The sequence below is a fragment of the Haemaphysalis longicornis genome, unplaced genomic scaffold, assembly GCF_048455015.1.
Source record: "Haemaphysalis longicornis isolate Haplotype H1 unplaced genomic scaffold, Haemaphysalis longicornis Haplotype H1 scaffold_2, whole genome shotgun sequence".
Lineage (NCBI taxonomy): Eukaryota > Metazoa > Arthropoda > Arachnida > Ixodida > Ixodidae > Haemaphysalis > Haemaphysalis longicornis.
This window is the reverse complement of record NW_027526295.1, coordinates 253,719,924-253,745,573: the sequence shown is the minus strand read 5'-3', so window position 1 is coordinate 253,745,573 and position 25,650 is coordinate 253,719,924. Positions and strand designations below refer to the sequence as shown.

Genomic DNA, 25,650 nt, shown 5'->3' with positions numbered 1-25,650 from the left:
AGCTAAGGCAACAGGCCTCACTAACTTTCTTAGACCCTTTTTGGCCGAAAAGGGTGTAAGAATCTTGTCCCATGGCGAACATCTTTAAAACGTGTTTTGGCGAAAAAAAGTTGTATGGATGAAAAAAGGCTGTTAATGTGGTCACCCTAAAATAAGGGTGGCCACGGCAGCAGCTACGCGTGGCAATGTGAATCGGCGGAGCGCGCAGCAATCAATACAAACAGTCAAAACGCACAAGTCACACTTGGAACACAAACGAATTGATCAGGGGATGCATGCTGAACAGGGAGTGCATACGTAACGTACAGGTGCTCTTGTGCTCTTCTTGCTTTTATATCCAGCAGAGGAACGCCCCCTGATCGAGTCGGTGGGCTTGTCGCAAAAAACAGACATTTTAGCGCTAATTTTGGAACTATGGATTTTACTATGAGAATATAAAAATTAACATGCGGATTTGCAAAAACTTTTTGATTACGAGGTCGTTTTTGTGTTCTATAACTTATAGAATTTTATTAAATTCATTTCAAAAAGGGTGTCCATTATTTCAACACCTTTTTTCCCCAGAAGGGTGTAAAGCAACAAATGAGGGTGTTCGAAACTAAGAAAAAAGGCGTAAAGAAAAAGGGTGTAAGAAAAGACCGCCAACTAAGAAAAAACGTGAAGAGACTTTGGAGACATTTTGTACCTGTTTACACGGGTGGTCTGAACATTTTCTACAAGCGGGTGGTGTTTTGTACCTCACCTGTAATAAATTAGCATAATTTATTACTGTAATAGCCTTTCCTCCACGGTAACAGCAGCGTCACACGTCTATATGGATTGTGGTCCAAAAGAAGTAACACAACGGATCATTTAGGGATCGTTCGCAATCCATTGTGATCCAAAATAAGCTCCAGATATAGACCATTGAGGAATCATTTACAATATCTAATCCTGTGGATGCCCCCCGGAAGCCCAGAATAGGATCCAGGACGTTTGGACCATTTGAGGATGTTCTCAGGACGTTTTGCGTTATCTGGGGAGCAACGTTCTGTGCGCCGTGTGACGTCACTGCTCCTCGCGCATACGCAGCACGGCTCTCCAGGAGCCACGCGAAACTGCTCAACCTCGGCCAGTGTAGCTCACGCTACAAAGTACAGACTAGATAGAATTACTAGAGTGTACCAGAAAAAACTTCTAGTACACTCTAGAATTACTATGCCGCCACCCCGTCCGGACCTGACCAGCGAGGAAGCGGTAATATAGTGACAACTACAGACAGGGTCTTTACTCACCCCGGTGCTGATGAAGCACAAATTTGTCCGAGTGTTTATTTAAGTGACCTTTGTTGTGTGTGCCGAAAGGAGAGAGCCACTGCGGCTCACATCCTTTGGGACTGTGCCAAGAACCTGCACAAAGCTACAACGATATCCCGCCGCGGCTCGAGGCCGCAATGCGTTACTACGATCAGGAGATCCAAGCCCAGGCCGTCCAGCAGATCTGGGCGACCCTCGAAAGGCAACGACCGAGCGAAACCGGAGGGAGGCTGCCACCCCAAAACAGGGGCAGGCGCATTCGACCAGAGAGTAGTAAGGCCGCGGCCGGAGTAGAGGTGCCAACAGCCGGGAAGACGTCATGGCCGCGTCACGGTCACGCCTTCCTTACATGGGACGGCTAATCGTTCTGCAGGCATTTTTAATAAAGTTGCTTCGCTCGCTCGCATCCGGCTATGCAACGTACATTTGGAGGGAATTGACCAATAATTAGTAAAGGCTTCACGCCCTATGTTATAAATGCCGTCCTACTCTAGTCCAAGCCCTTCAACATGAACTGGATGAACCGCTGGAACATTCGATCGTGCGAGCGCTCTGTGGGGTTTGGCCGAGTTTTTGAGTGGTTTTGTGCTTGTTTGAGGTTAAGAGGCTTTGATTTTCAGCCTTGAAGGGTTTTTGTTTTCTTGTGAGTTAGTGTATTGGTGAGGGAGATGTCTTTCAACTCCCCCGGTCAGGGTTCCTCGCCCTGGTCGGCATTCCTCCCCATGCAGGACCTGTCTGTGGAGGCATTTCTCAACGGAGGAGTGCGGAACATCCCCGTGGCCCTGGTTCCAACAAACGGGGGCGAAATTCGGCGCAATAATCCGAAGGCCATTCAGGTGGACCTGCAAGGGGTGACTCCGCATTTCAGGAAGATCTCGGAGGTGAGACCGTTCGGCAGGGGTGGCATACTCGTCCGGTCGTCTGACGAGGCCTGCGTCATGGATATTCTAGCCTGTACTCAGTTCTCCTCAGTGCCGGTGAGAGCATTTATTCCTCCTCACCTTGCATGCTCGAAAGGTATCGTGAGGGGAGTTAGCAAGGACTTGAGTCCACCGGAGGTGCTGAATAGTTTCGCAGCGGCGGGTGCCATTTCGGTCTTCCGGTGCAGCAGAACAGTCAACGACAGAAAAATGCCAACGGAATCCGTCATCGTGACTTTTGCGGGAATCACCTGCCCCTCGGAGATTAAGGCATGGCCTTTGCTGTTCCGGGTGGAACCCCTTCAGCCACGGCCATTCCAATGCCACAAATGCTGGAGATACGGCCATAGCATCAAAGGCTGCAAATCGAACTCCCGGTGTGTGTCGTGTGGAGGAGCTCATGCTGCCTCCGAGTGCCAAGCAGCTGAACCCCGATGTTGCCTTTGCCAGGGATCGCACCCGGCTGATTACTCCAACTGTCCGACTCGTGCTCAGGAAACCAGTGTGTTGGAAATCATAGAGAAGAGAAGGTGCTCACGTGGGGAAGCTGTAGCGGCGGTCAAAGAAAGGGCGCGTGGTTATGCTACTGTGGCCTCCCGCCAGGACTCTGTCAGCGAGCAGTCCATTTCCAGCATGATCAATGCTTCGGTAGTGAACTCCATGACTATCATTGTACAGCCGCTTATAGGGTCTCTGTCCGAGTGCATGAGTCAAATCCAAGCCATGACTCAGAAAATGGCAGACTTTTTGCAAATGTTCTCAGCAATTTCCTCCGGCTCTCAGCTTCAACCTGCAGGAATTGGCTCCATTGTAGGTGCCGTAAGTGGGAAACCACCTTCACTGAATAATGCTGACTTAGCAGAAGCAGCACCTCCCTCAGCATCGGCTCTTCTAGCCCCATTGCCACCTTCGGCATCGCTGCCGGGCGGCACTCGGGTCTCCCCGCCTACTCCTCTTGTAAACATGCCATCCACTTCTGATGATAATGCAGCATTCACTGATCTAGGACAGTTTCCTGTGTCCCAAGAAATGTCGTCCGCTTGTTTTGAGGACTCCGATGAGATGGAGGTAGGCCAGTCCTCCCCACTGGCCCAAAAGCGCAGGCTCTCCCCCGCTGATGGGGAGGTAAGCAAAGATTCCAAACCAAAGAATACCAAAAATCCAAAAAGTTCCGTGCAGTCTCCCAATCAGCCGCACGACATTCTACAACAGGCTATATCATCGGCGCAGCTTGGCTAACAATGACAAGTATACGAGTACTCCAATGGAATTGCCGCTCTGTTTTCTCTGCTTCTCCTGATCTTAATTGGCTTGTGTCTCAATACCACCCTGACGTTATCCTACTTCAAGAAACTTGGCTTTCTCCCCAGAAATCATTTTTTATTCCAAATTTCCGCTCGTTTCGTTTGGACAGGCAAGGTAGAGGTGGAGGGTTATTGATTTTAGTATCGCAAAAGATCTGCCATAGTGCACACATGTCATTTGTTTCTCTCTCATCTGAGAGTGAAATTCTTGCAGTTGACTTTGAATTACCAGGAAATGTTTCATTCTCCCTTGTAAATGCATACTTTCCATATGGGGTGACATCGACTGGTTCACTGGATGCAGCTTTGGCGGCTTGTAAAAATCATGTCATATTAGCAGGGGATTTCAATTCTCATCATGTGGACTGGGGATATCGTACCGATGCTTGCGGGAGGCGTTTATGGGGGTGGATTAGCGACCACTCTCTCTCCTGTGAGAACTCAAAAGCGGCTACATGCCTGCGCGGCCAGAGTAAGTCGGTATTGGACTTGACTTTTGCGAAGCCGGGTCTTGTTGCTGCGTGGTCTACGGCAGACTGTGCTACATCTAGTGACCACATCCCCGTGGTTTTTGATATTCGCGCAAGGAAACACGTTACCCGTACGAAGCACTCCTTAGTGAATATGAATCGGTATGAAAATTTAATGCGTTCAGCATTAGCTTCGTTACCAACTCAAGAAATTGACGCTCGTGCCAAGGAGCTTATATCAGTAATTCAGGATTCGGCCACTCGAGCTAAATTTACAATTTCTTCGGTTAAAGGGAAGCCAAGCAGTCCTTGGTGGAATGAGGAATGTACGAGGGATTTCCGTCGAAGACAAGCAGCGTGGAAAAAGTTACAGTATAACCAGTGTCCCGAAAATTGGAGCAATTTTAAGTATTTTCGCGCTGTGTTCAAACGTACTGTTGCACGGGCAAAAGAGATATATAACACAAGCCGCTTCTCTTTCCTCTCGAAAACTAGTAATAGGCGTGCGCTCTTCTCGTTCTTGCGGATTAGAAAAAACGGCCACAGCTCACCAAACCTTGATTCCTTCATGCACACGCCAACAGCCTTAAAAATTCTTCTTGATCAGTTGGCTGTAGGACTGCAGGCTCGTTTCACTTCCCGCTACCCGGTACTGGCCCCACCGGCCCATGGCTCCCCTGTCCTGGGCCCGGCTCCTCTCAACTTTGAAGAGGTTACGAAGGCAGAGTTATACGATGTGTTACAGCGTGTATCCGATGCAGCACCAGGCCCAGATGGTATTACTGTCCCAATGATAAAGATGGTGTTTACGGAGTCGCCTGAAGACCTCCTGCATATTGTGAACCACTCTCTGCGCGCTTCCTGGGTGCCTCTCGATTGGCGTCTGTCGAAAGTTGTTCCCTTGCCTAAAAAACCTGGGTTAGGTCTTTCATTGGATAACATTAGGCCGATAAGCTTAACGTCTAATCTTGTGAAAATTGTTGAGAGGGTTTTATTGGCCAGAATCGAAAAGTTTTTAAATAGTGCTAACATTTTGAGTCCTCGACAGGTGGGCTTCAGGCCAGGCTGCTCGATATGGTCGGCGCACATAGACCTAGAGAGCCGCCTTCATCTGGCTCGTCGTTCCAAAGAGGCCGCAGCGCTTGTGACATTGGATGTGGCCAAAGCTTATGATTGCGTGGAACATGGCATACTTTTAGAAAAGATGCATCGATTATGTTTTCCCGAATATATTACTTCGTGGGTTAGGATGTTTTTAACCGGTCGCAAATTCTTTATTGCTCAGAGCGGCGTTACCTCCTCACATTACAATCAAACGCGAGGCTTACCTCAAGGATCCGTTCTTTCTCCGGTTTTATTTAATGTCTTACTCAGCGAGGTTCCCGTTATTGCGGGCGTACAGTCATACTTGTATGCTGACGATCTGGCGTTTTTTAGCTCTTCAAGCAATGTACATGTCTTGTTTCAGTCACTGCAGCTTTATATGTCGACCTTAGAGTCATGGCTGGATGGCCTCTACCTATCCCTAAATGTCGACAAGTGTGCACTCTTGGCATTCCCAGTGAAAGACCCAATTTCGATTGATCTGACATACAGACAGAAATCAATACCGCAGGTTACCTCTCTGAAATATCTAGGAGTGTTGTATGAGAGCACTCTGAATTGGCGTCCTCACATTGACTTCATTGCGGCGAAAGGGGGGAGGGCGGTTTCCGTGTTGAAGAGATATTGTAATAAGAAATCGGGTATGCGCAGAGACGTCCTCCTTATGCTCTATCGCATGTACGTGCGCCCTATTCTGGAATTCGGCTGTATCCTTTTTTCTAGTTATCCGTTCTACAAGCTCCGACCATTGATTACATTAGAAAGGCAAGCTTTGCGATTTTGTTTGGGATTGCCAAGGTACGTCCCCATTCGGGTATTGTACTGGGAGGCTCGAATCCTTCCTCTGATATCTCGTTTCAAGGTGTTGACAGTTGAAGCATACCTTCGTGCAATGGAATTGCCTATATCACGATCGCAAATGGTTTTTGTACGCTCCCCAGCGTCCTTTTTTGCCCAATCATGGCCCACGTACAAGCGTCCACAGGTAGTGTTCGTCCAGTCCTTGCTCGCCCCTTTAAATATCAACATATTATCTGTACCTACGTTTGAATATCGCACTGCGATGGTGGACATTGACTTCGTCAACATTTTTCCCTCCAATGCCAAATGCTTGCCGGAGAGAACGATATCTGGCCTTTTAGAAAACTACCTAGAAGAGTTCCCGACACATGTGGTTATAGCCACAGATGCTTCTGTCCGAGACAAAAAAGCTGGTGTAGGTATCTTTTCACCTGCGCTTGACTGGGCATTTCCTCTTCGTCTTCCGAATTTCACGTCAATATATTTGGCAGAATTTTTGGGAATCGCGCTCGCTCTTCGAAAGCTCAGCGAAGAGCATTCCCAGGTGATCATTGTGACGGATTCTTTTTCGGTTTGCTCCGCTTTATCTTCCCCAACCGTTTCTCCACTTCGCCGATCGCTGTCGATGCTTATACCAGTACATGTCAGGGAAATCCGGCTGGTCTGGGTCCCAGGGCACAGAGGAGTTGAACTTAACGAAACTGCTGATTACCTGGCAGGAGTAGCACTGAATGGTCCTCTCGTTGATACTGTGCCCCCGGTAGCCTATGTTGTTGGAACTAGGTTTCGAAGGTACAGTTCACTGGACAGCTTCACACCAGACAGCATCGCTGGCTGCCCAGACATTGAGCATCTCCGGTACTCTTGGAAGTGTGACTTTGCGCAGTCTCGGCTGTGCGAGGTCACACTGACTTGCTTGCGATGTCGAACACCTAATTTGAATTTTTATCTGCACCGTGCACGCATAGCGCCATCGGCCACCTGCAGCTTCTGTCAAGAGGAGGAAACACTTGACCACTTCCTGTTGTCTTGCCGGCGGTTCTCTTCCCTCCGAAATCGTTACCTGGAGGCTCCCCTCCGGCGCCTGGGTCTCGCCTTGTCGGTGCCTAATTTATTGTCATTTGGGGCAGTCGGGCTTGGGCGGTGCAACGGGGATGTTTTTCGCGCTCTTCACTCATTTATTGCCGAAACAGGTCGCTTGCCTTGTTAATCAATAGCTTCAACCCATTTTTATTCGTTTATTGAAATACCTGTTGGTACAGTAGTATTGAATTTCTTTTGGTTCCAAAATTGTTAGCATCACTGTACCCTATTTTCCCTTCGTTTGAAACTAATTACTAAGCTTCTTTAGCAGTGAAATCACAATAAGACTTGGCCAATCCCCCAGAGTGGGTACGCGCCATTCTTGTTCCGGATCCAACCAACCAACCAACCACTTCTTGTCTGGTTTGGAGACGTCCACGTTGACCGACAATTATCACTAGGAAAAGCGCGTGCGCACGAAGTTCTTGGTGTCAACTTTGTGGATGTATACGATGAAAACTACGATACCGTTTTTCTTTTTGTGCACCACACACATTCTCACAGCACGGTGCATTGTTTATGGTTTTCGTTGCTTCTATAGTCAGCTTTGTTGAATGCATCCACCGCTACTCAATTTTTACCTCTTATATCAGTTTTTACAAATTGCCCCAAATTTTACCTTTTTGCCTAATTGGTTCTAATACCTTTTCTTCACTCGGCTGGTCCAAGCTTCCAGAAACCCATCTGGTTTCCGAAGGCTAGGCAGCAGGCAAGAACTGTATCACCGTATAACTGCACTGTATAACTGGATGGGGAGAAGAGGATGGGAGAATCATAGGGGGAAACCTTTGTCCAGGGCTCCAGCGGCTTCTGGTGGTGGTGGTGAAAAACATTTATTAAGACTATGTACAAGTGAGAGATAGGGGTGGCCTTAAGGGCCGACCCTGTACAAACTCTAGGAGGAATCCCTAGTCCGGGACGCCTGTGGCTTCCGCGGCGGCGCGCGCCCTGGCCACGAGGGCTCTTTGGCCCTCCAAGGTCGAGCAGCCGAGCAGGGCAGCCTCCCAGCTCTCACGGGTAGGGGGTGAAAGGGACGTGATTGGGGGGACCGCCGCGTTGGATGGGCATGCCCACACCATGTGGAAAGTATCCGCAAACGTATGATCACAGTGTGGGCATTCCCCGGAGAAGGCAGAATCGGGCACAATACCGTGTTAGTGTGTAGCCGTAAGAGCCAGCGCTCGTCAGCCTTAGTCGGGCCCGGCGCCGGAGGCGGTAATCGGAGCCTGTTCGATTTGTACATCGCTGTGATGTCGCGAAATGAGCTGACCGGGTTAGGTTTGGATCGTCAAGAGATGGAGGGCGAGGAGGGTCCCGGGAATCGAGCGCGCGGGCTGAGGCATCGGCAGCCTCGTTATCACCTAGTCCTGCGTGAGCTGGAGTCCAGATGACGGAACGTGTATTTGGGCGGTCCATATAATAACAGCCCTTGAGGATTCGAGCAGCGCGAATGGTGATGCGACCTTTGGTAAGATTTTGGCACGCACTCCGCGAATCGGTAATAATGATCCGAGATGCGGGGTCCGCTGCAGCGAGAGCTATGGCGACTTCCTCCGCATGAGAAATGTCCGGTGCTCGAAAAGTGAGCCCTTGAACAGGCACGTTTTGATGGATTACGGCTGCCGTGTACCACCCCCCGTGGTGAGGGCCAGAATACTCCAGGCCGGGACCCATAGCGTCCTTGCAAGGCTGTAACCCACGCAGTTCGCCTGCCTTCGTGAGTACCCTGTTACGAATCGGCCAGCAACACGTGTTCTCCCGCATCAGCGACCACGTGGGAATCGACCATGTGCGCCCGCGTGTCGGTGAATCGTACTTCCGGTCTCGCCATGCCGGGTCAGTCACCTCGCTTTGCCACGTGCTACCGGCGGCTGCCAGCGCCACACCCTTCAGGCACCTGCGCGTCGGAGAGTCCCGCCCTGACCTACCCGGCTTAGACGTTTCGCTATCAGCGCGATCAGAGTTGATAGCGCGACCCCGGCACCTTTCAAGGACACTCTCCCCCCTATCTCGGACGCCACGAGGGGCGAAGATGACTCGCGATCTTGGAAAGACTGCGTGTGTGTGTCTGTGATTTCGTGGCGTGTTACTCTAGGGGGCGTTTTTTTTTTTGGGTATAAAAGAAGCAGCACAAACGCTGAAAATCATTCCTGTCTGAGCAGCGAATCCATGACCCTTACAAAAATGATTGTTGAGTTTCATAAGAAATTTTGTTGAATTCACTCAACAAACATTGTTGAGTATCCAAAGAATTTCTGTTGAGATTGTGTTGAGGATTTGTTGAGTTTTTCAGGAAAAGTGGCCACCGTGGTTTCATTGATTGTCCGTTGAATTTCTTACGTCGAATTCCCATCGAGTTTCTGTTGCCTTTCCGTTGAGTCTCCACTGAATTTCGTATTGATATTTTGTCGAGGTTTTTATGAGTGCCCAATGTGTTTCTGTTGATATTTTGTTGAGATTTTTACGAGTGCCGCATGCGTTTCTGTTGATATTTTGTTGAGATTTTTACGAGTGCCCCATGCGTTTCTGTTGATATGTTGTTGAGTTTTACACGAATGCTCAATGTGTTTCTGCTGCGATTTCTTTCAAAGGTTTTTGCGATCATTGTAGGTTGAACAAGAATCTACATTTTATCGCACCACCAATACACGAGTTTATGGTGTGGCAGTAGTGCATGTCATGTGACTAAAAATTCTGCCTCATGCAGACATGCAAAAAGAAAAACAAGGTGTTCAGCGCGCACTTTTTACTTTATTTCCCGATTCAAAAGCGATGATAGGTTATTTTTTATGTAACCGGCGCTCACACCTGGAAACTTCTGGCCCGTGTAGCCTGCAAGAGATAGAATGAATTTATGATTTACTATAAGAAATGAAAACGTGTTCAGCAAGTTCTCAGAATTAGTAATAAAAGTGTGCAAAAATAGACACTTTCCCAAAAAGCATAAAAGGGATGCACTGATCTCACTGTGCACATGAAGAAAAACGGGTGATTAGCTACAAGTTGACAAAGATGACAGCTTTGTTCTTGGCACTCTAAATGCAAATCATGTGCACTCACCGACCACAGCCTTCACCCGCACCTGGTCCAACCCTGGCTTTGTAGGAGCGTCGCCCTGGGCTTTGCCTTTCCCTCCAAAGAGAGTTTTCCCCTTGAGCTCCTCCGGAGTGAAGACATGGCGCAAAAGAGCCCTGGCAAATTTGCCAGGGCCACTCGCACACGCATGCACCAGCTGATCCAGGTACCCCTTCTCAATTAGCACACCGCCCCCAATGTCAACCTGCGAGCAGAAAATAAAACCGAAACAGTTGAACCAACATGAACTCCAGGATCGAGACAATGAAGAGTTTGAGTACCCATGAACAATTTCTCAGAATATTACGGTAATTCATTTACAGATTTTGGCATTGATCCACTAAAAATTCTTTTCGAATAGATTTAATTTAAATGTATATTTTTAGTTTTTATGGGTGAACATGCATACCTCAACATGCTTTCGGCTTGTTTAAACAAGCGTTTCAAGAATTCATTAAAGTGTTTGCCAAGTGCCCACTGCAGTACACCGTGGGTGTATTGCTTTGTGGTAGAAAGGCCAAAAAAAACCATTTGGGTGCTGTTAGGTCAATCTGGATGAAAGGTTATGTGGCTAAAATAGTCAGATGGCTGTAATGCACACAAAGTAGGCAGTACGATGCCTTGCCCTGACTCATGCAACTATCCATAAAAAACTGACCTTTTTTTAGCACCCGATTCAGCAAAATAAAATGAGCAGACTGTTATTGATTTTTTAAATTATTTAAATTGAAAAGAGTGAACCCTAGTTACAACTAGGCCAATTTGCTCCTTCATTTTTTCATTGGCTAGAAGTGCACGAGGGTCATACGCGAAATGTGGTTTGCGGCGTGGTGCTAGCAGGAACTTTTTGTGTGGCTGGTGTTCTTTCTGCAGGATTGTGGGTTTGCGAATGCCTTGTCGTAAGGGATACCCAGCATTGTTTTTGGTTCGAAATTCCGCACTGCGCTGTTCACGCCTCCTACAACCACAGACACGAAGCAGGCTGCACGATGAATGCTAGCACAGCGTGACAATTGGACAGGTGCGGACAGCAGCTCAGATAAGGTAATTTTGCACTGTCTGTGTCATCTCCACGCGCTGATTGCCTTATTTTTTTTTTCATTGCTTCAAATGACTGTGGCTCGAATAAGGAAAATTTATGCACTTAAAGCTGCAACGATATTTCATGTGGTGGTGGCGTGTGATAAGAGGCACTGTTTTTACTGTGCCCCCCCAGGCATGCTGCGCACTTCTTGAGGAGTACGAGAGTTTGAGAGGTGCTCTAGTGACAGTGTTCTGGTATGTTGAGCGCATGACCATCCTCCGCCTGAGCTTCCAATGCTGAGCGATTATGCACAGGATCTGGGTGGAAACGACTGCGAGGTAAGAGTGCAATAAAATTACATACAGTGGCGGTGACAGAGATTCTACCTGGAGGACAAAGATTTTCAAGTGTTTTCTTTTCAATGTAGATGAAGCATAAATTATAATTGATTGATTCTCGGGTTTAATGCACCAACGCTACACAGACTGTGAGGTGAGCCATAGTAGAGGGCTCCGTATTAATTTTGACAACCTGCGCATCTTTACATGCGCCGAAATCTCAACCACATGGGCATATTTTATAGCAGACATGATAGACAAGAATTTCCATCCTGCACTGGGCGCCACCAATTCTTTCGGACTGCGGGGCGAGCAGACGACGCTGAGTCCCACGCTGTTGCTCCGTGCCATGCGTGAATATCAGACGCACCGAACGTCATCGAAAATCGGTGTCATTTATGTGTCATTTCAGCAGCAACAAGTTTAGCAGTGCCTAAGGAGAACGTTTAATTCTTCCAAGAGGTGTCCCGTTCGCCCATCAATTCTGTTCCTAACCCACTAAGGTGGCGGGCCAGTCCACACCACTTTGCCCTGACAGGCATTGCCTGTGAGGCCACGTTTCGTCCTGCCAGCAGGACGCCTGACCTTTTTATCCTCAATTGATGTTTATTTTCGGAATTCTGGGAAAATTGCCATCATTGCCTTTTACTTGGCGATGTTCAGAAGCTACTTGTCCGGGCAGGCGTGATTACGTCGTTACTGGCTGCACCAACAATCAGCGTAAGCACAAAGTGCTCATGCAAGAACCGTGCGAAGTGCACCATGACAAAACAAGTGTCTGCATGTGCGGAGTCTATTGGCTGCACAAATTTCCTGCGTCGCTTGAGTGTCACCGTAAATGGGTCGTTGCGCTAAATCGCAGACTTAGAGCCTGGCAAATTTGCCAGAATGAGCCCGGTGGTACGCTGCTTTTGGAAGCGCTGTTTAATCACCCTCATGCTCAATCCTTATCGCACGTTTCTGTTCTTTGGAGGTATGTTTGGTCCGTTTCATCGACGGGAAGCCATCGAAAATCAATCAGACACTTATGCTGCAGCTTGGGTACGCGAAAAATTCTCAAGTAACCCTTGTGAAAACCGTGCTGATATTCGAATGTAATATTATAAATAATTAGCAACTTGAGAGTGGGTGAAATGTTCCCTGCGTATGGTGCTTGTTAGGAAAATTTAATGGTGAAGTACCGTCCCTGATTTAAAGACTGGTGCTACCTCGGCTATCCTCCAATCACTGAGAATAGTGCCTGTCATGAGAGACTGCGAAAAAAGTGCCGACAAAATCTACAGACTGCGGTATGTACTGTCGGGAGCAAAAGTCTGGATTCCACGCGAGCGGCGGCCGAAATGCATTGCAGCGCCACCCTGCGAAAGCTCGCCTGCTGTCGAGACACCGGCTGTAGGGCCTATCTTAACTGCACGCATGTTCGTTTGCTCGCACGAATCTGATACGCTTTTTGTTCACGGAAAGACCGAACGGTGTCGCTTCGGCCGTGTCTAGCATTTACGACTGGGCAATTCCGTCGGCGTGTAGCATTTGCGATACGGTCTCAGTGAGTGGCAGTAAGCGGCCACTGATGCGTTGAACGGGTAGTTTTTCGTCACTCTTTATCAGCGTTGCACATCGAAAGTAGTTGCTATCTGCGACTGCACCCCAAAACAATAGTCTCAAACTGGTTTAAGGAAGCGTGTCGCTTCGCGACTGCTTTTATCGAATGAATCGAACGAACATGCGTGCAGTTAAGATAGGCCCTACAGCCGGTGTCTCGCAGCAGGCGAGCTTTCGCAGGGTGGCGCTGCAATGCATTTCGGCCGCCGCTCGCGTGGAATCCAGACTTTTGCTCCCGACAGTACTTTTCGGTATAGTGTGATTAATAACAGTATGATCTGAAGTAGATAATATTGTAAGCTTACTTAAAATGGAAAGTAGTTCCACGCCAGTCTGTATTGCAAATTCAAAACCATATCGAAAATCCTAAATGTTTGCTTGGCTTGATTACATACGGATACTTGCTTCAAAGTCAGTTCAATTTCTATTCTTGCACTTTAGCCATTGGCCCCAGATTCGCTTCAATATCCCTGCTAAGCAATGACACACTCAAAATGCGCAACACTGCTTCATGAAACTTTCAAATAACCAGGGGCTAGAGCACTGCTAACAGGTATACATTATGACAGGTTCCAACATGAAATAACTAACCTGAAAGTACATAATCAGTGGGTGCACTGATGTGGCAGCGGTGCCTGGACCGATGCGTTGAGCAAATGCGCTGGCTTCTGAACGGGTGGTCCAAGCGGCCAGATGATGGATGAAGGATTGACTATTCCTGGCGGCAAAGCGTACCCAGCACCAAGGAAAGGCCAGGCAGTACTTGGGTACAGCAGGTGCAGTGTCAGTTGGCCACGGAGGGCCCTGGCAAAGCCTTTGAAACTGGACTGAAAGCCAGCCAGCCAACCCGGACAGCCAGCAGCAGCACCTGAAAGTGCATAATCTGTGAGTGTGGTGGCACTTGATGAAATACAAGAAAAGCACACACAAACCACGAATGCTTACATTAAGCAGATTATTAATTGTTAATGAGTAACCTCCAAGGCCCTAATAAGAACATTCCCGCAACACCCAAACTGAAATTTAGGTCAGAGTAATGTATTTATTAGGCACGCAGGTTCTGTGAGTGGGGTATGCCTGATATATGCAAAGCTCACTGCTATGCTAATTTGCATGGAACGCTTGCTAGCAGCCCATATGCATCGCTAGCTTTCAATCGGAACTGGTGTGTACTAGTTGAGGCTCCTCCATTTCAATGCCTAGCTTGCCTTTGCAAGTTCGATTCTCCAATATAAATAGAGTTGAGTGGGCAGGCGCCCCTGCGAGACCACGCGCGCGCATTTCACCTTCAATTTCCACGTATGTGAATGTGAGCTTCACGAGTACGGCACGCATACCACGACGCATATCGCGGCCCGAAGACCACGAGACGGGTCGCGACGGCGGCAGCCGGTCTCGCGAGCGTAATAGCTGCGAAGCGCACTGCACGGAATTAACAGTCGCCGCAAAGGCACTGTTTGAGAGACACATAACAAACAAACGCCCCGGTGTTTAAGAGCCTTGAGTGATGTCAAATAATTAGCTGCCGCGTTCTACAGCGCGAGCATCGCAACAAAGGTCTAGCTTCAGCGTAAATTGATGCTGACGGCTGCGGAAACGGTAGACTGGTAAATCCAAGGCGCCAAACAAGTATGCTATATCGCATAGGCTCTGAGAGCAAATGAGATGGGGGTCTACGGAATAACTGACCCATAAGCACCAGAACTCGTTCCGAACAAGAACAGAAAAACAAAAAAATGCGTACTCACCCCAGCAGAAACGACGTTTCCCGCCAAAAATCCTTCTTCACGCTCGTCTTGCCCTTCAAGGACACCGACACTTTGTTCGGACGCAATGTCATCCACCTTTGACGCGCGATGATCGTTGAGGCGATGATCGTCACCCTATAAAGCTTTTATAACTATGATATAAGCTTGAAATAGATAAAACTGAACAAATCGCCCCAGCTACCACTCCGCACAAAACCAACCCCATAAACAAACACACAAAAAGGGAGTGATAGTTGCCAGACTGCAATAGCAGCATTTCTGTGTTTGACGAAAATTGTGTTATTGGTAATTAACTCCCTGCTTTTAAAGTATTAAAAGTGTTTATAACTTGAATTTGAGGTTTTTAAACGCAAAAGCGAATAACAGTAAACTAACTGACATATATACTTAAATTGTAAAGGTTTTAAAGTTAGTTTTGGTTTTGTTTTCACGGCGGGTTTCTCTACAGAGGAGGTGCGAGAAAACGAACTACTTTGGGTTTAGGAAGAGGGTGGCAAACGTCGGTGTGATTGAAAGCAAGGAACAGGCGCTTACTATGGTTTTAAAAAAGAAGAGGTAATAAAACCTTCATAAGGAAAAAAAAAAAAAACATCCAACGAGGATTCGAACTGCGGATCCTCAAAACACTAATCGAAGACGTAACCACTCGGCCATACACGCGGGACTTCAGCCAATGTCTAAAATGATTGTATAACTACGTAAGCCGGCAATGAAAATTGTCGTTTGTGTCTAGTCAATGCTGCATTTTTGGAATTCTGGCAGTTCTAACGCTTGTTTCTCACGCACCGATCTTGCAGACGAGGTCACATTGTTAGTACTCCGAGCGATTGAGCCGGAGCTCCCTTATTTGACTCAAGCAAAGCTATCGCAGGTCACCCGCGATCTTTTCTTCGCAAGCCACGGTAGCCACGAAGGAAATGGCATGCGCCGTTGGAATTGTGGCCGTTGTGGCGTTGGTAACGCTTGTTTGTCACGCACCGATCTTGCAGACAAGCAACATCGCGCTAAAACTACAAGCGATGTCACTCCTGGCATGTCAGGCGCATACAGCAGCGAAAACCTCTGAGTTTGTAACAAGTTGGGGATAATGCAAGGCAATATTAAAGAGACCGAAGCATGTGGTGGCGGCGACGTAATAAGTGCAGCAAACAGGTACTGTGGGCGGCAGCGACGAGCGAAAAAGATGTAACATGGGCCGCCCCCGCCGGCCTGCGCAGAAATGGAAACACGCAATCGAAAAAAACTGTCCGGCCGATTCAGTTTGTTGTTGACGAAGAGCAACCGAGGCTTCAGCAACAAACGACTGTGCTTGCCGTGGTATGAGTCAAAGCATATCTTGACATCGTTGTCGTTATGCTATCGTCCGTCTAGAAGGGAAAAATCAGAACGCAAACGTTTTCGTCTAGCGTCTATACCAGATATAGACGCTGCTGTTTAATGATATCTGGAGACAAATTTTTAGCTAATGGTGAAGCAGCGGATATTTTGTAGTATGGACAAGTGAATTTTATGGGTTAACTGAATGGCTGAAATTGAAATATGCACTCTAGAAACATTGATAAAACAACAGTATAAACAAGAATTTGAATTTTGTTCGATCACACTGAAAGTGCAAGTTATCAGAGTTTGTACTGTACTTTACCTTGTGCTGTATCTTGTACTTTGTATGCTTCCAATGCTGACAAGGCAGAACATATATTGTCTGCGAGATGTTACACAAAGCATCAGACATGACGCGCTGATTTGTGCGATATGTGACATGTTGTAAGAATACCTTGAAGACATGTTGCAGAATGTCTAGGACTCATCGTTGAAATCTTTATATCATGAACATGTTGTTGATCTTCGACATGTTGTTTGACTCTTTACGATATCAGACCTTTATAATCTTGCAGTATATCGACATCTAGTAGAAGTCCTTATCATTAAAGACATGTCGTTATACTTATTCGACAAGTCGTTGAAATCTTTGCGATATTGGACCTTCATGATGTTGAGGACAACGAAATGTCGTTGAATTCATAAGGTGTCGACAACATGCCGTAAAAGTTATGTGATTTTCGTTGAAATCTTTGTGATATTGAAGACATCTCGAAATCGTTATGATATCATGCATGTCGTATGGATATGTTGCCATATGTACAAGAAAGCGCTGAGAGTTGCATTGTGAAAGCTGGCTACCTGTACAAAATGCAACTTCCTTGAAAAATGCAACTTATTTAATACACTCACACTGCACAAAAATATGCTAAGATGCTGCCTAATTAGGCTCATACATCCAGGACAGTGGGTATTAAAGTTTTAGTGCACGTGGCTGTCCATGTCGAAGAAGCATGCAGATAGTATTTGGCATCAGTTGCTGATGACTTGCCCACAAATAATCACCATGAGTCACTGAAAATACAACAAAAAGTCAACAAGAACTCCACAATAGAAAAATCATTGTGCGGACCACAACGAAAATTCCGTTGTGTTCTCAATGTGTAAACTCAATGAACATTGAGTTTCACAAATAATCACCATGAGTCACTGAAAATACAACAAAAAGTCAACAAGAACTCCACAATAGAAAAATCATTGTGCGGACCACAACGAAAATTCCGTTGTGTTCTCAATGTGTAAACTCAATGAACATTGAGTTTCACAAATAATCACCATGAGTCACTGAAAATACAACAAAAAGTCAACAAGAACTCCACAATATAAAAATCATTGTGCGGACCACAACGAAAATTCCGTTGTGTTCTCAATGTGTAAACTCAATGAACATTGAGTTTCTGTTGATTTTCCGTTGAATCAATGAGAACTCAATGAAACGTCAACAGAAATTCAGAACCCATTTTTGTAAGGGGAGGTCGCTCTGCTCGTGTCCTGTATTGTAACCTCGCCCGTCAGGGCATTGTATGTTTTTTTGGCTTCGGCTCACCTCTCGCTATGAAGTAAACAGTTACGTTATCCTACTGCTCTGGACTTCTTCACGGCTGCAACACCGGCTGGCCGCTCGCACCATACACGCTACCCATCGTATGTTGGAGGCCACGGAGAAAGGATCGGGTGCCCCCGCTCGGTCGCAACAACTGGTGTCAGCGCTGGGATGACACGGTTGCAACAACCCCTAGCCATGTTTTGGGGTAGAGGCTGGATATTCAACGCACCACGCCAGTCTTCTGGGATCGTGGTTCGCTCTTCTGCCTGATATGTGTAGGAGATGTGGAGGCGTTGTAAGAGGCATCTCCCAGCGTGCGACTTGGTAAGCCGCAGGTACTGGTTATGGAGATGGGCATCTGAGTTCTCCGTACGTGTTGGTCATGCCCAAATCTGCAAGACGCTGGTTCGAGATCGGGAGGTCGAGGGCGCGCTTGTATATCTTGCGGAGAATGCCATCGAGCGTGTGCACATCACATTTGCGCAAACGTAGGTAGGGTGTCGTATAGAGGATCCGACTGGTCACGAAAGCGTTGGCGAGGCGCAAAGCATCGCGGCTTCCGAGACCCCCCGCTTGTTTGAGACCCGACGGACCATGCGGCCCACTTGATCCCCGACCATATAACTTCCGCAGGGTTGTGTCGACTTTCCTGCTCTTGTGTATGAATATACCCGGGACGCGGATTTCTTCGCGTTCCTGGATAGGCCCGGTGCGCAAGGAAAGTGCGATTTGAGTCATGTCTTTCAGTTTGGGGCGAAGATGCACGTACTCCGATTTTTCAGGGGAACATTCGAGGCCGCAGCGGCGGGCGTATTCATCTACGACCAATGCTGCAGGCTGGCCTCAATGCTGCCGAGGGAACCCTGGGTTGCCCACAGCGTGATATCGTCGGCGTACAGAGCGTGCCGTACACCGGGGATATCCTTCAGCAGTGGGGGAAGATGAGCCACGGCGAGATTGAACAAAAGAGGAGAGAGGACCGCTCCCTGTGGTGTTCCTCGAGTACCCAGAGGATATGGGCCATGCTCCTTGCCTTGAATGTGGAGGTACGACTGCCGTTCAGTCAGGAACTGACGGATGTACCTGAAAGCATTATACCCACAGTTCGTTTGGGACAGACGGGTAAGAATGATTTCGTGGGTAACGTTATCAAAAGCCCTCCTTAAGATCTAAGGCGAGGACTACCTTATCGGTACTTAGATGCTCGATCGGCTCAATGACGTCACGGTGGAGTTGTAGGAGAATGTCCTGAGCAGAGCGATGAGGACAAAAGCCGTGCATAGTGTCGGCAAAAGTGCGCTGGACCTCGAGGTAATCGGAGAGCCTATCTCTAACCATTGTTTCCATAAGCTTCCCCACACACGAGGTTAACGAAATGGGACGGAGATTTTCGATGTTGATAGACTTGCCCGGTTTGGGAATAAAAGTTACCAGAGCCGTTTTCCAATCAATTGGAAGCGGTTCGCGCCCCTCCCAAATTTGATTGAAGTAGTCGAGGAGGTGAAGGTATGCTGCGTCTGGGAAGTTGGCTATAAGCTTAACCGTCACTTGATCCCGACCCGGCGCCGTTCCTCGCTTCATTTTCGACAGGGCCGCTTTCAGATCGGGGAGTTCAAAGCAACGATCCAAGTCTGCGTTCTCCGAGCCTGCATATGAGAACGCCGGTTCGATGGAGTCCTGCGGGCCACATATATATTTATCCCTAATTGCCTGTGCCAATTTATCCGCGTCACCCGTGTAAGCGTGGAGCGCGCGTTGAAGATATGTTTTTGCGTTTCTGTGCGCGTTTGGCTAGGTCGATGAGGGCTCTGAAGTAACGCCACGTGCTGCGCTTGGACATATGCTTGGCGGCATTGTTGGAGCGTTCTACCCAATTGGAATCAGCGAGCTGAGCCGCGTACTCGGCCGCTTCCTGAGTGAGGGCTGCTATGCGGAGTTTGAGCTAACGGTTATGCTTCTGTCGGCGCCAGCGGCGGACTAGGCTACGCCGAGCCTCCAAGATATGCAGGAGATGTTTATCCACCGCCGGCGTGGCCTCTGAGAGCTGAACCGTCTGCTCAGTTTGGCGAAGCGACGTCACAAGGTGTTGAGACCAAGTGGCGTAGCCTTGTTGAGCTATGGGAGCCGAAGTCGTGTACTCCGAACGGAACTTGCCCCAGTCCAGAAGTTTCGCTTGTTGATGGGGACGGGTAAGGGGATGCGTCCTAATTGTAGTGAGAAGAATGCAGTGGTCGCTGCCGAGGGTTTCATCGGTGTTGAGTCATTCTGCATGCCTGATGTGCTTGGTAAGTGTAAGATCAGGACAGGTGTCCCGAGAGTTGCCAATGCGGGTTGGGTGCGCGGGTTCCGTTTGGATAGTGAGGCCCAAGGTGGAAATAAGTTCTGCCAACTTTCTACCACGCCGTTCATCCTTACGGTAACCCCAGTGAGGACTAGGGGCATTAAAGTTCCCTACGATGACAAGTGGCTCCCTGCCTGTTGCCGTAAGGGTTTTGGTAAACACATCAGCGTAAGTTACGTTAGGCAGTTTGGGAGAACTGTAGATGTTGAGGATGTGTAGCGACGAATCCTGCTTCCTAAGCGGGAGGAGAGTCACCATAACGTACGAATAAAGCGGATCGCAGTCGAGATCTGCCAGTTTTGGCGGTTAAATTTCGATGCACGCTGAGTGCGGTTGGTACATCCCTTTGGTACACGGTATAATTTGAGAGAGCTACGTGCTCGCCCGTCTCCTGAAGGGCCACTACCGCGGGCAACTGCAGATAGGTTTCTAAGTGGAGCCGGAGAGCAGCCCGCTTACTGCGTGCCTTAAATCCGCGGCAGTTCCCCTGTAGGGTTGTAAAAATAGCCGAATTTGCACGGTCGCAGCGCGACCTAGGACCGTTGCCCGCCATCGTTATAGACTAAACGTGTGGGGGGCCTCCAGGAGAGCAAAGGGCTGCATAGGGGCTCCGCTGCTCGATCCGGTGCTCACTTCCGAGGTCGCAGTCGAACTGTTAGACTGCTCGTCTACCTCGGTCACCTTGGAAAGGGGCCGAGAAAGAAGACGTGCGCGGGACCAACACCACCTAGAGAGGGTAGGTGGCGTTGGCGGGACCCGTGCGCTAAGGTCCCTACAGGGACCTTAGCGCAAATACAGGGACCTTACCGTGCGCGGAACGTGGCGGAGGAAGGCGAGGAGGCCGCCGCCTCAGCGATAAGCACGCGCATGCGCGAGCCACGAAGGAAGGCTACGAGGCCACGTGCGGCACAGAACCGTGTGCGAGTCTGCGACAGAAGAAGACGAACATCCAGCTGTGGCCCTTCCTACAGCGGCGAGGCTTAAACAACGCCGTGAGGCGAAAAACAGGGAACACGCTACTGTTGCGTACAGTTTCGGTACCCTCAAGTCTTACGCACTAGTGTGAAGTTCATTCATTTTTTTTTCTTACTTCATCTCGCATGTGCTGGAGCCTTTCTGCGCAATTCTAGCGCGTCGTTTTTGTTCTTCGGGCAATTCACTCTCGTAAAAACCAACCCAACGTCTATTCCTAGCTAAAGAACTCGAGAGCTGCCGGTTAAGGGCATACATTTTGTCTAAAAAGTGCCTGGGAGCAGGAGGAATAAATGTTTATTTCACAAACGCTAGTGCTGCTGTTAGGGCACCCGCCCGGCCCTGGCTTTTGGCAGTGCAGGCCCTCTTCGCCAGTATGCGCTGGGTCCCACGTGCCAGACTTTTCAGGCGCAGGCCACCCACTGCTCGTAAGAGGGGGAAGGAAGGGTTGGGGCGTAGATACTTTTTTTGCGCTAAATAATGGCGACATGTATGACCAATGTCAGCGGTTGCAGGAGCTTCAAACGACTCTGCCTGTATTCCTCTTTTTCAAGCATTCTTTTAAATGTTGGCTGTAATGAATCGAGGGACAGACAGACAGACAGACGATAAACAGACGAAAATTGCCGCCTTTGAGTGGCTAAAGAAAGTCTATCATCTTTAATAATGCGTTTCGGTGGGTCCGAGCAACAACCGTTCATATGACGCGTCCGATACCGGAGCGGTCGTGTTTTGTCTGGGCATTATACACGGAGGTTGTGGGTTCTGTTGCCGTCCGTAGCGCATGTTCCTTGCTAAGGGCTGAAATCGGAACAATCTGTAAGGCGCGCCATCGTGAAAAAGAAAAGAAAGCTATAGCTTTATTTTCTTTCAAGAGAAAAATTCAAGAGAAATTCAAGAGAAAAAAAAAAGAAACTGTAAACCCGATGTATAATAATCGTGCAGCCATATATATTTTAGCAGATGTCGGGAATTTTCTTAACCTAAGGTGCTGATCTTGGAAATTTATTGCAGGAGATGGAGAAGGTAGCTACGAGCGCTTTCTCGCAACTCAACATTTTTATGGTGAAAACGATATTTGTAAGTAGTTGGCTCATGCAGTGCGTTAGGGAAAAGAATGGCAAGTGCAGAAATGTTGCATGAACTACATCTACCCTGCGTGCGTAACAGCTAGATTCCCGATGGCGGAGTGGCGAGAAGTACTCTGGCTGTCAACCTGCTTGGGCCAATTTCCAAAAACCGCACTTCCCTGCATGGCCAAAGCTAGGGAGGGCCCTTTTTTCGCATATGAAGTCCCAATGATTTCTTTTTCATTTTTTTTCGGCCCTGATGCCGAAAAGAAGTGTCCGAAAAAACGCGTTTGCACCTTTCCACGAACGACACCAATCACACAAGGAAGCAAAACGCGCTTAACCAACACCCTCTAGAACTTCTACGCGTTCCCTGCACCCTAACGTACTGCAAACTGCCAACTTTTTTGGTTTTTTTTGGTACTGCGGCCATTTCAGCAGCTTGCTCGTGGTTAACCATCCAACGTTCTTCGTCTGACTTCCCAGGCTCGGACCGTACGCCCGTACCTTACCCGCTAACTACATTCTCTGATGTTACAACATAGCTGCGCCTCGGTAGGCAGGCGTTCCCGGTGCCCGCCAAGGGCCTGGATAGTAAGGTCCCTCAGGGACCTTACTGGATAGAACTGAGGAGCGCCATCTTTTTCGGCTGCAGACGGGCTCATTCTACAGCACCACAATGCTCAAACACATCAACCCGTCCTTCTCGGGTTCGTGTAACTTTTGCGGTCAGTGCGGCCCAAACCATATCATGTGGTTTGGGCCTGCCAATATAATCTATGCCAAAGTGAAGCAAAGGAGGAAAGGCTGGGAGGCTTTGTCCGGCTGCTCGGGCCTGCAGAGTCTCAGCGGGCTCTCGTCCAGCGGGCACGGGCGGCGGCCTCGACCAGTGGGATCCCAGACAGGAATACCACCCACACCCACGCTAGAGAGGCTTAACCGCCTCTCCCTCCCTTTAACTCTGTCTTGTACATTAATTAAGTTTTTCCTCGTCCTCCTCCCTCTTCCCAGTTGGCCCACCTAGTATCTTTCCGCATCGGTTATAAGGCGCGATCACGAGGATAAGGGAAGATGGAGGCTGCGTAGTACTAGACCACGCACGAATCTTGCTCTGACCGTACGCCCGTACCTTACCCGCTAACTACATTCTCTAATGTTACAACATAGCTGCGCCTCGGTAGGCAGGCGTTCCCGGTGCCCGCCAAGGGCCTGGATAGTAAGGTCCCTCAGGGACCTTACTGGATAGAACTGAGGAGCGCCATCTTCGCCGGCTGCAGACGGGCTCATTCTACAGCCCCACAATGCTCAAACACATCAACCCGTCCTTCTCGGGTTCGTGTAACTTGCACGAAATTAAAATTAATGGGCATTGATTCTGCTTTATGGAGCAGCATAGGGATGACGCACATATATGTATACACACGACTAAGTACATTTTTTACGCAAGCGCGCATGCACATATGTAAAGAAGGAATTCACGGAAAAAGAATTTACGGTGCACGTTTTTTAAGGAGCTCGTTGAACTTAGTTCTAAATATGGCTGCTGTGGATGGAAGATATGGGCTGATCATTCGTTCTCTATTCGTTTAGGCCTTTCTCCATTCTCAGAAATGTCTATATAGTTCCGCACACGCTGCTGTGTAATCGCAACTGGAATCTTGGGTGCGGTTGTGTCAAGGGTGGTCGCCTTATATCTGCAGAATATGAGCACAGCCTGCATGAAAGTAACACTAGTGGAGCGCAAACTGGCCTACCGTTTTTGGGTGGCCATTGTAAAGAAAACCGACGTATACTTGTTCCGCCCATAAGAAATTTAACTGCCTTTCGCATTTTCCCCCTCCTTATAATTTTCATCTATTTACTTCTCATTGGCTCTATAATCTCTTCCCTGCTCTCCCCTGCTCCCCTTTCCCATTCCAGCCGCCGTTTCATCTCTAATCCTAATTGGCATCATTGGGTCTAATTCTTTTTTAATTGCGAAAGTTTGCTCTGCAGCTTAAAACGGTGGGGGTGAGTGTGTCTAAATGTACGTAAACAGGAAGTTCTCACTCAGAGTCTAAAAGGCTCTGGTGATACGGCCCAAAGAGCCAGCGTCTGTAGTCGGGCGGCCGGCCTGGGTTGAGTCCCACAGTATTCAGTACTTGCTGTCGGGAACGTTGGAGGCCACGTCTGCACGGCAAGTACACAGAAGGTGGTGAATGTCTGCGGTCGATGCCGAAGTAGAGCAAAATGGACATGTCCGGCCAAATGGAGCCCGTCGATCCGGGGGCCAGGTGTGCGTGACAGCTGGTGTACGAGCAGCCCCGACGCGAACCCTTCGTAGCGCCACCTCCTCACGGCGGGTGAGCCCACCAGGGAGGTTTGATCCACACGGTGGAATAAGTGCGCGTGTGGAGCGCCGAAGGTCTTCTTTGCCGGTGACCAACTTTGACATTGCGTCGACTGGAAATAGGGGAAGTGGATGCGTCGTGGGAGGTATAAGAGTCGCCGCATCCGCCTGTTGCTGTCCGGGGGTCGACGTCCTCTGGGCCCAAGTAATCTTTACTCTGAAGCTAAGGGTCGCAGCCTTCGCGTGGATGGTTTGGGACATGGGCACTTGATGAAGTACCTTACGGACGTCTCGGACTGCTTGCATTGAATCATTAAAGATGTTGACAGGTTCCGATTGGTCTAGCCTCAGCAGCTCTATAGCCGTCAATGCATCGAAAATCGCTTTGAGCTCAGCAAGCGTTGACGGGGGCCTCTGAGGGGCGTAGTAATGGCAGGTTTGACAAAATTGCAAGGCTGGGTTTACGACGGCTGTGGTAGTAAGGCTTCCTGAAATACTGGCGTCAACGTAAAACGTATCTTGGCCAGCACTGGATGAGAGTTGCGGCGCAACACGGCTTGACCGACCCATAGGCTTGCAGTCAGTAATTAATATTCGGGTCCAAGGAGGGGGTTCTGGAGAGGGATCTGGCGGCGTGTTAGTTTGGAGGCCCATATACCACCTTAAAGCAGCCACAGATGTGTACACCTGCGCTTTAAGAGATCGTGCCTGTCGCCGCTGGTGAAAGGCCAGCTTCTTTCTGTAGAGATGGGCGTTAAGCGAGGAGGGCAGGTAATAGTCATCACGGCTTCTGTATTGATGGCCTCTAGACGATCCCCCTCCGCTCTTTTCATGTACTGAAACTGAGCTTGGTACGTGATTCGTGTCTGCAGGATTGCATGTACAATAAGACGAGCCATCTTTGTGCGAGCTCCTCCCGATTTCATGGAAATCCGGCGAACTAGATGTAGCAATTGAAGGGCGCGCCGGCGAGCTTCTCGGAGCCACGGGTATCCCTTCCCTGATTTCTCTGCAGCCCTATCATTTCTCTGTAATTGCCGCATCCTACATGGGTGAATATCTCGCACTGTTGGTTGTATTACAACGTAAGCCCGTTTTCAGCACAACGCACGCCGCATTTCGGCAAAGATGCCCAAGCAACCACCGGTCATCCGTCGGCCGTCCACCGTACGTCCATTCCGGCTCTAGCGGACGTGGTAGGACGTCCGTTTCAGGGCCGATGGACGT

The 25,650-nt window shown here is 48.8% G+C and overlaps 1 protein-coding gene across 1 annotated transcript; it reads right to left on the bottom strand.

The window, feature by feature from the left end:
• Positions 1-9,336: 9,336 nt before the first annotated feature.
• Positions 9,337-14,920, bottom strand: LOC144170422 (uncharacterized). Its single transcript, XM_077700209.1, has 4 exons — positions 14,765-14,920; positions 13,608-13,884; positions 10,038-10,257; positions 9,337-9,809 (listed from the first exon to the last, which is right to left on the bottom strand). The coding sequence occupies exons 1-4, from the start codon at positions 14,854-14,856 to the stop codon at positions 9,724-9,726; spliced, it is 675 nt and encodes a 224-aa protein (XP_077556335.1). The 5' UTR covers positions 14,857-14,920; the 3' UTR covers positions 9,337-9,723.
• Between the last annotated feature and the right edge of the window lie 10,730 nt (positions 14,921-25,650).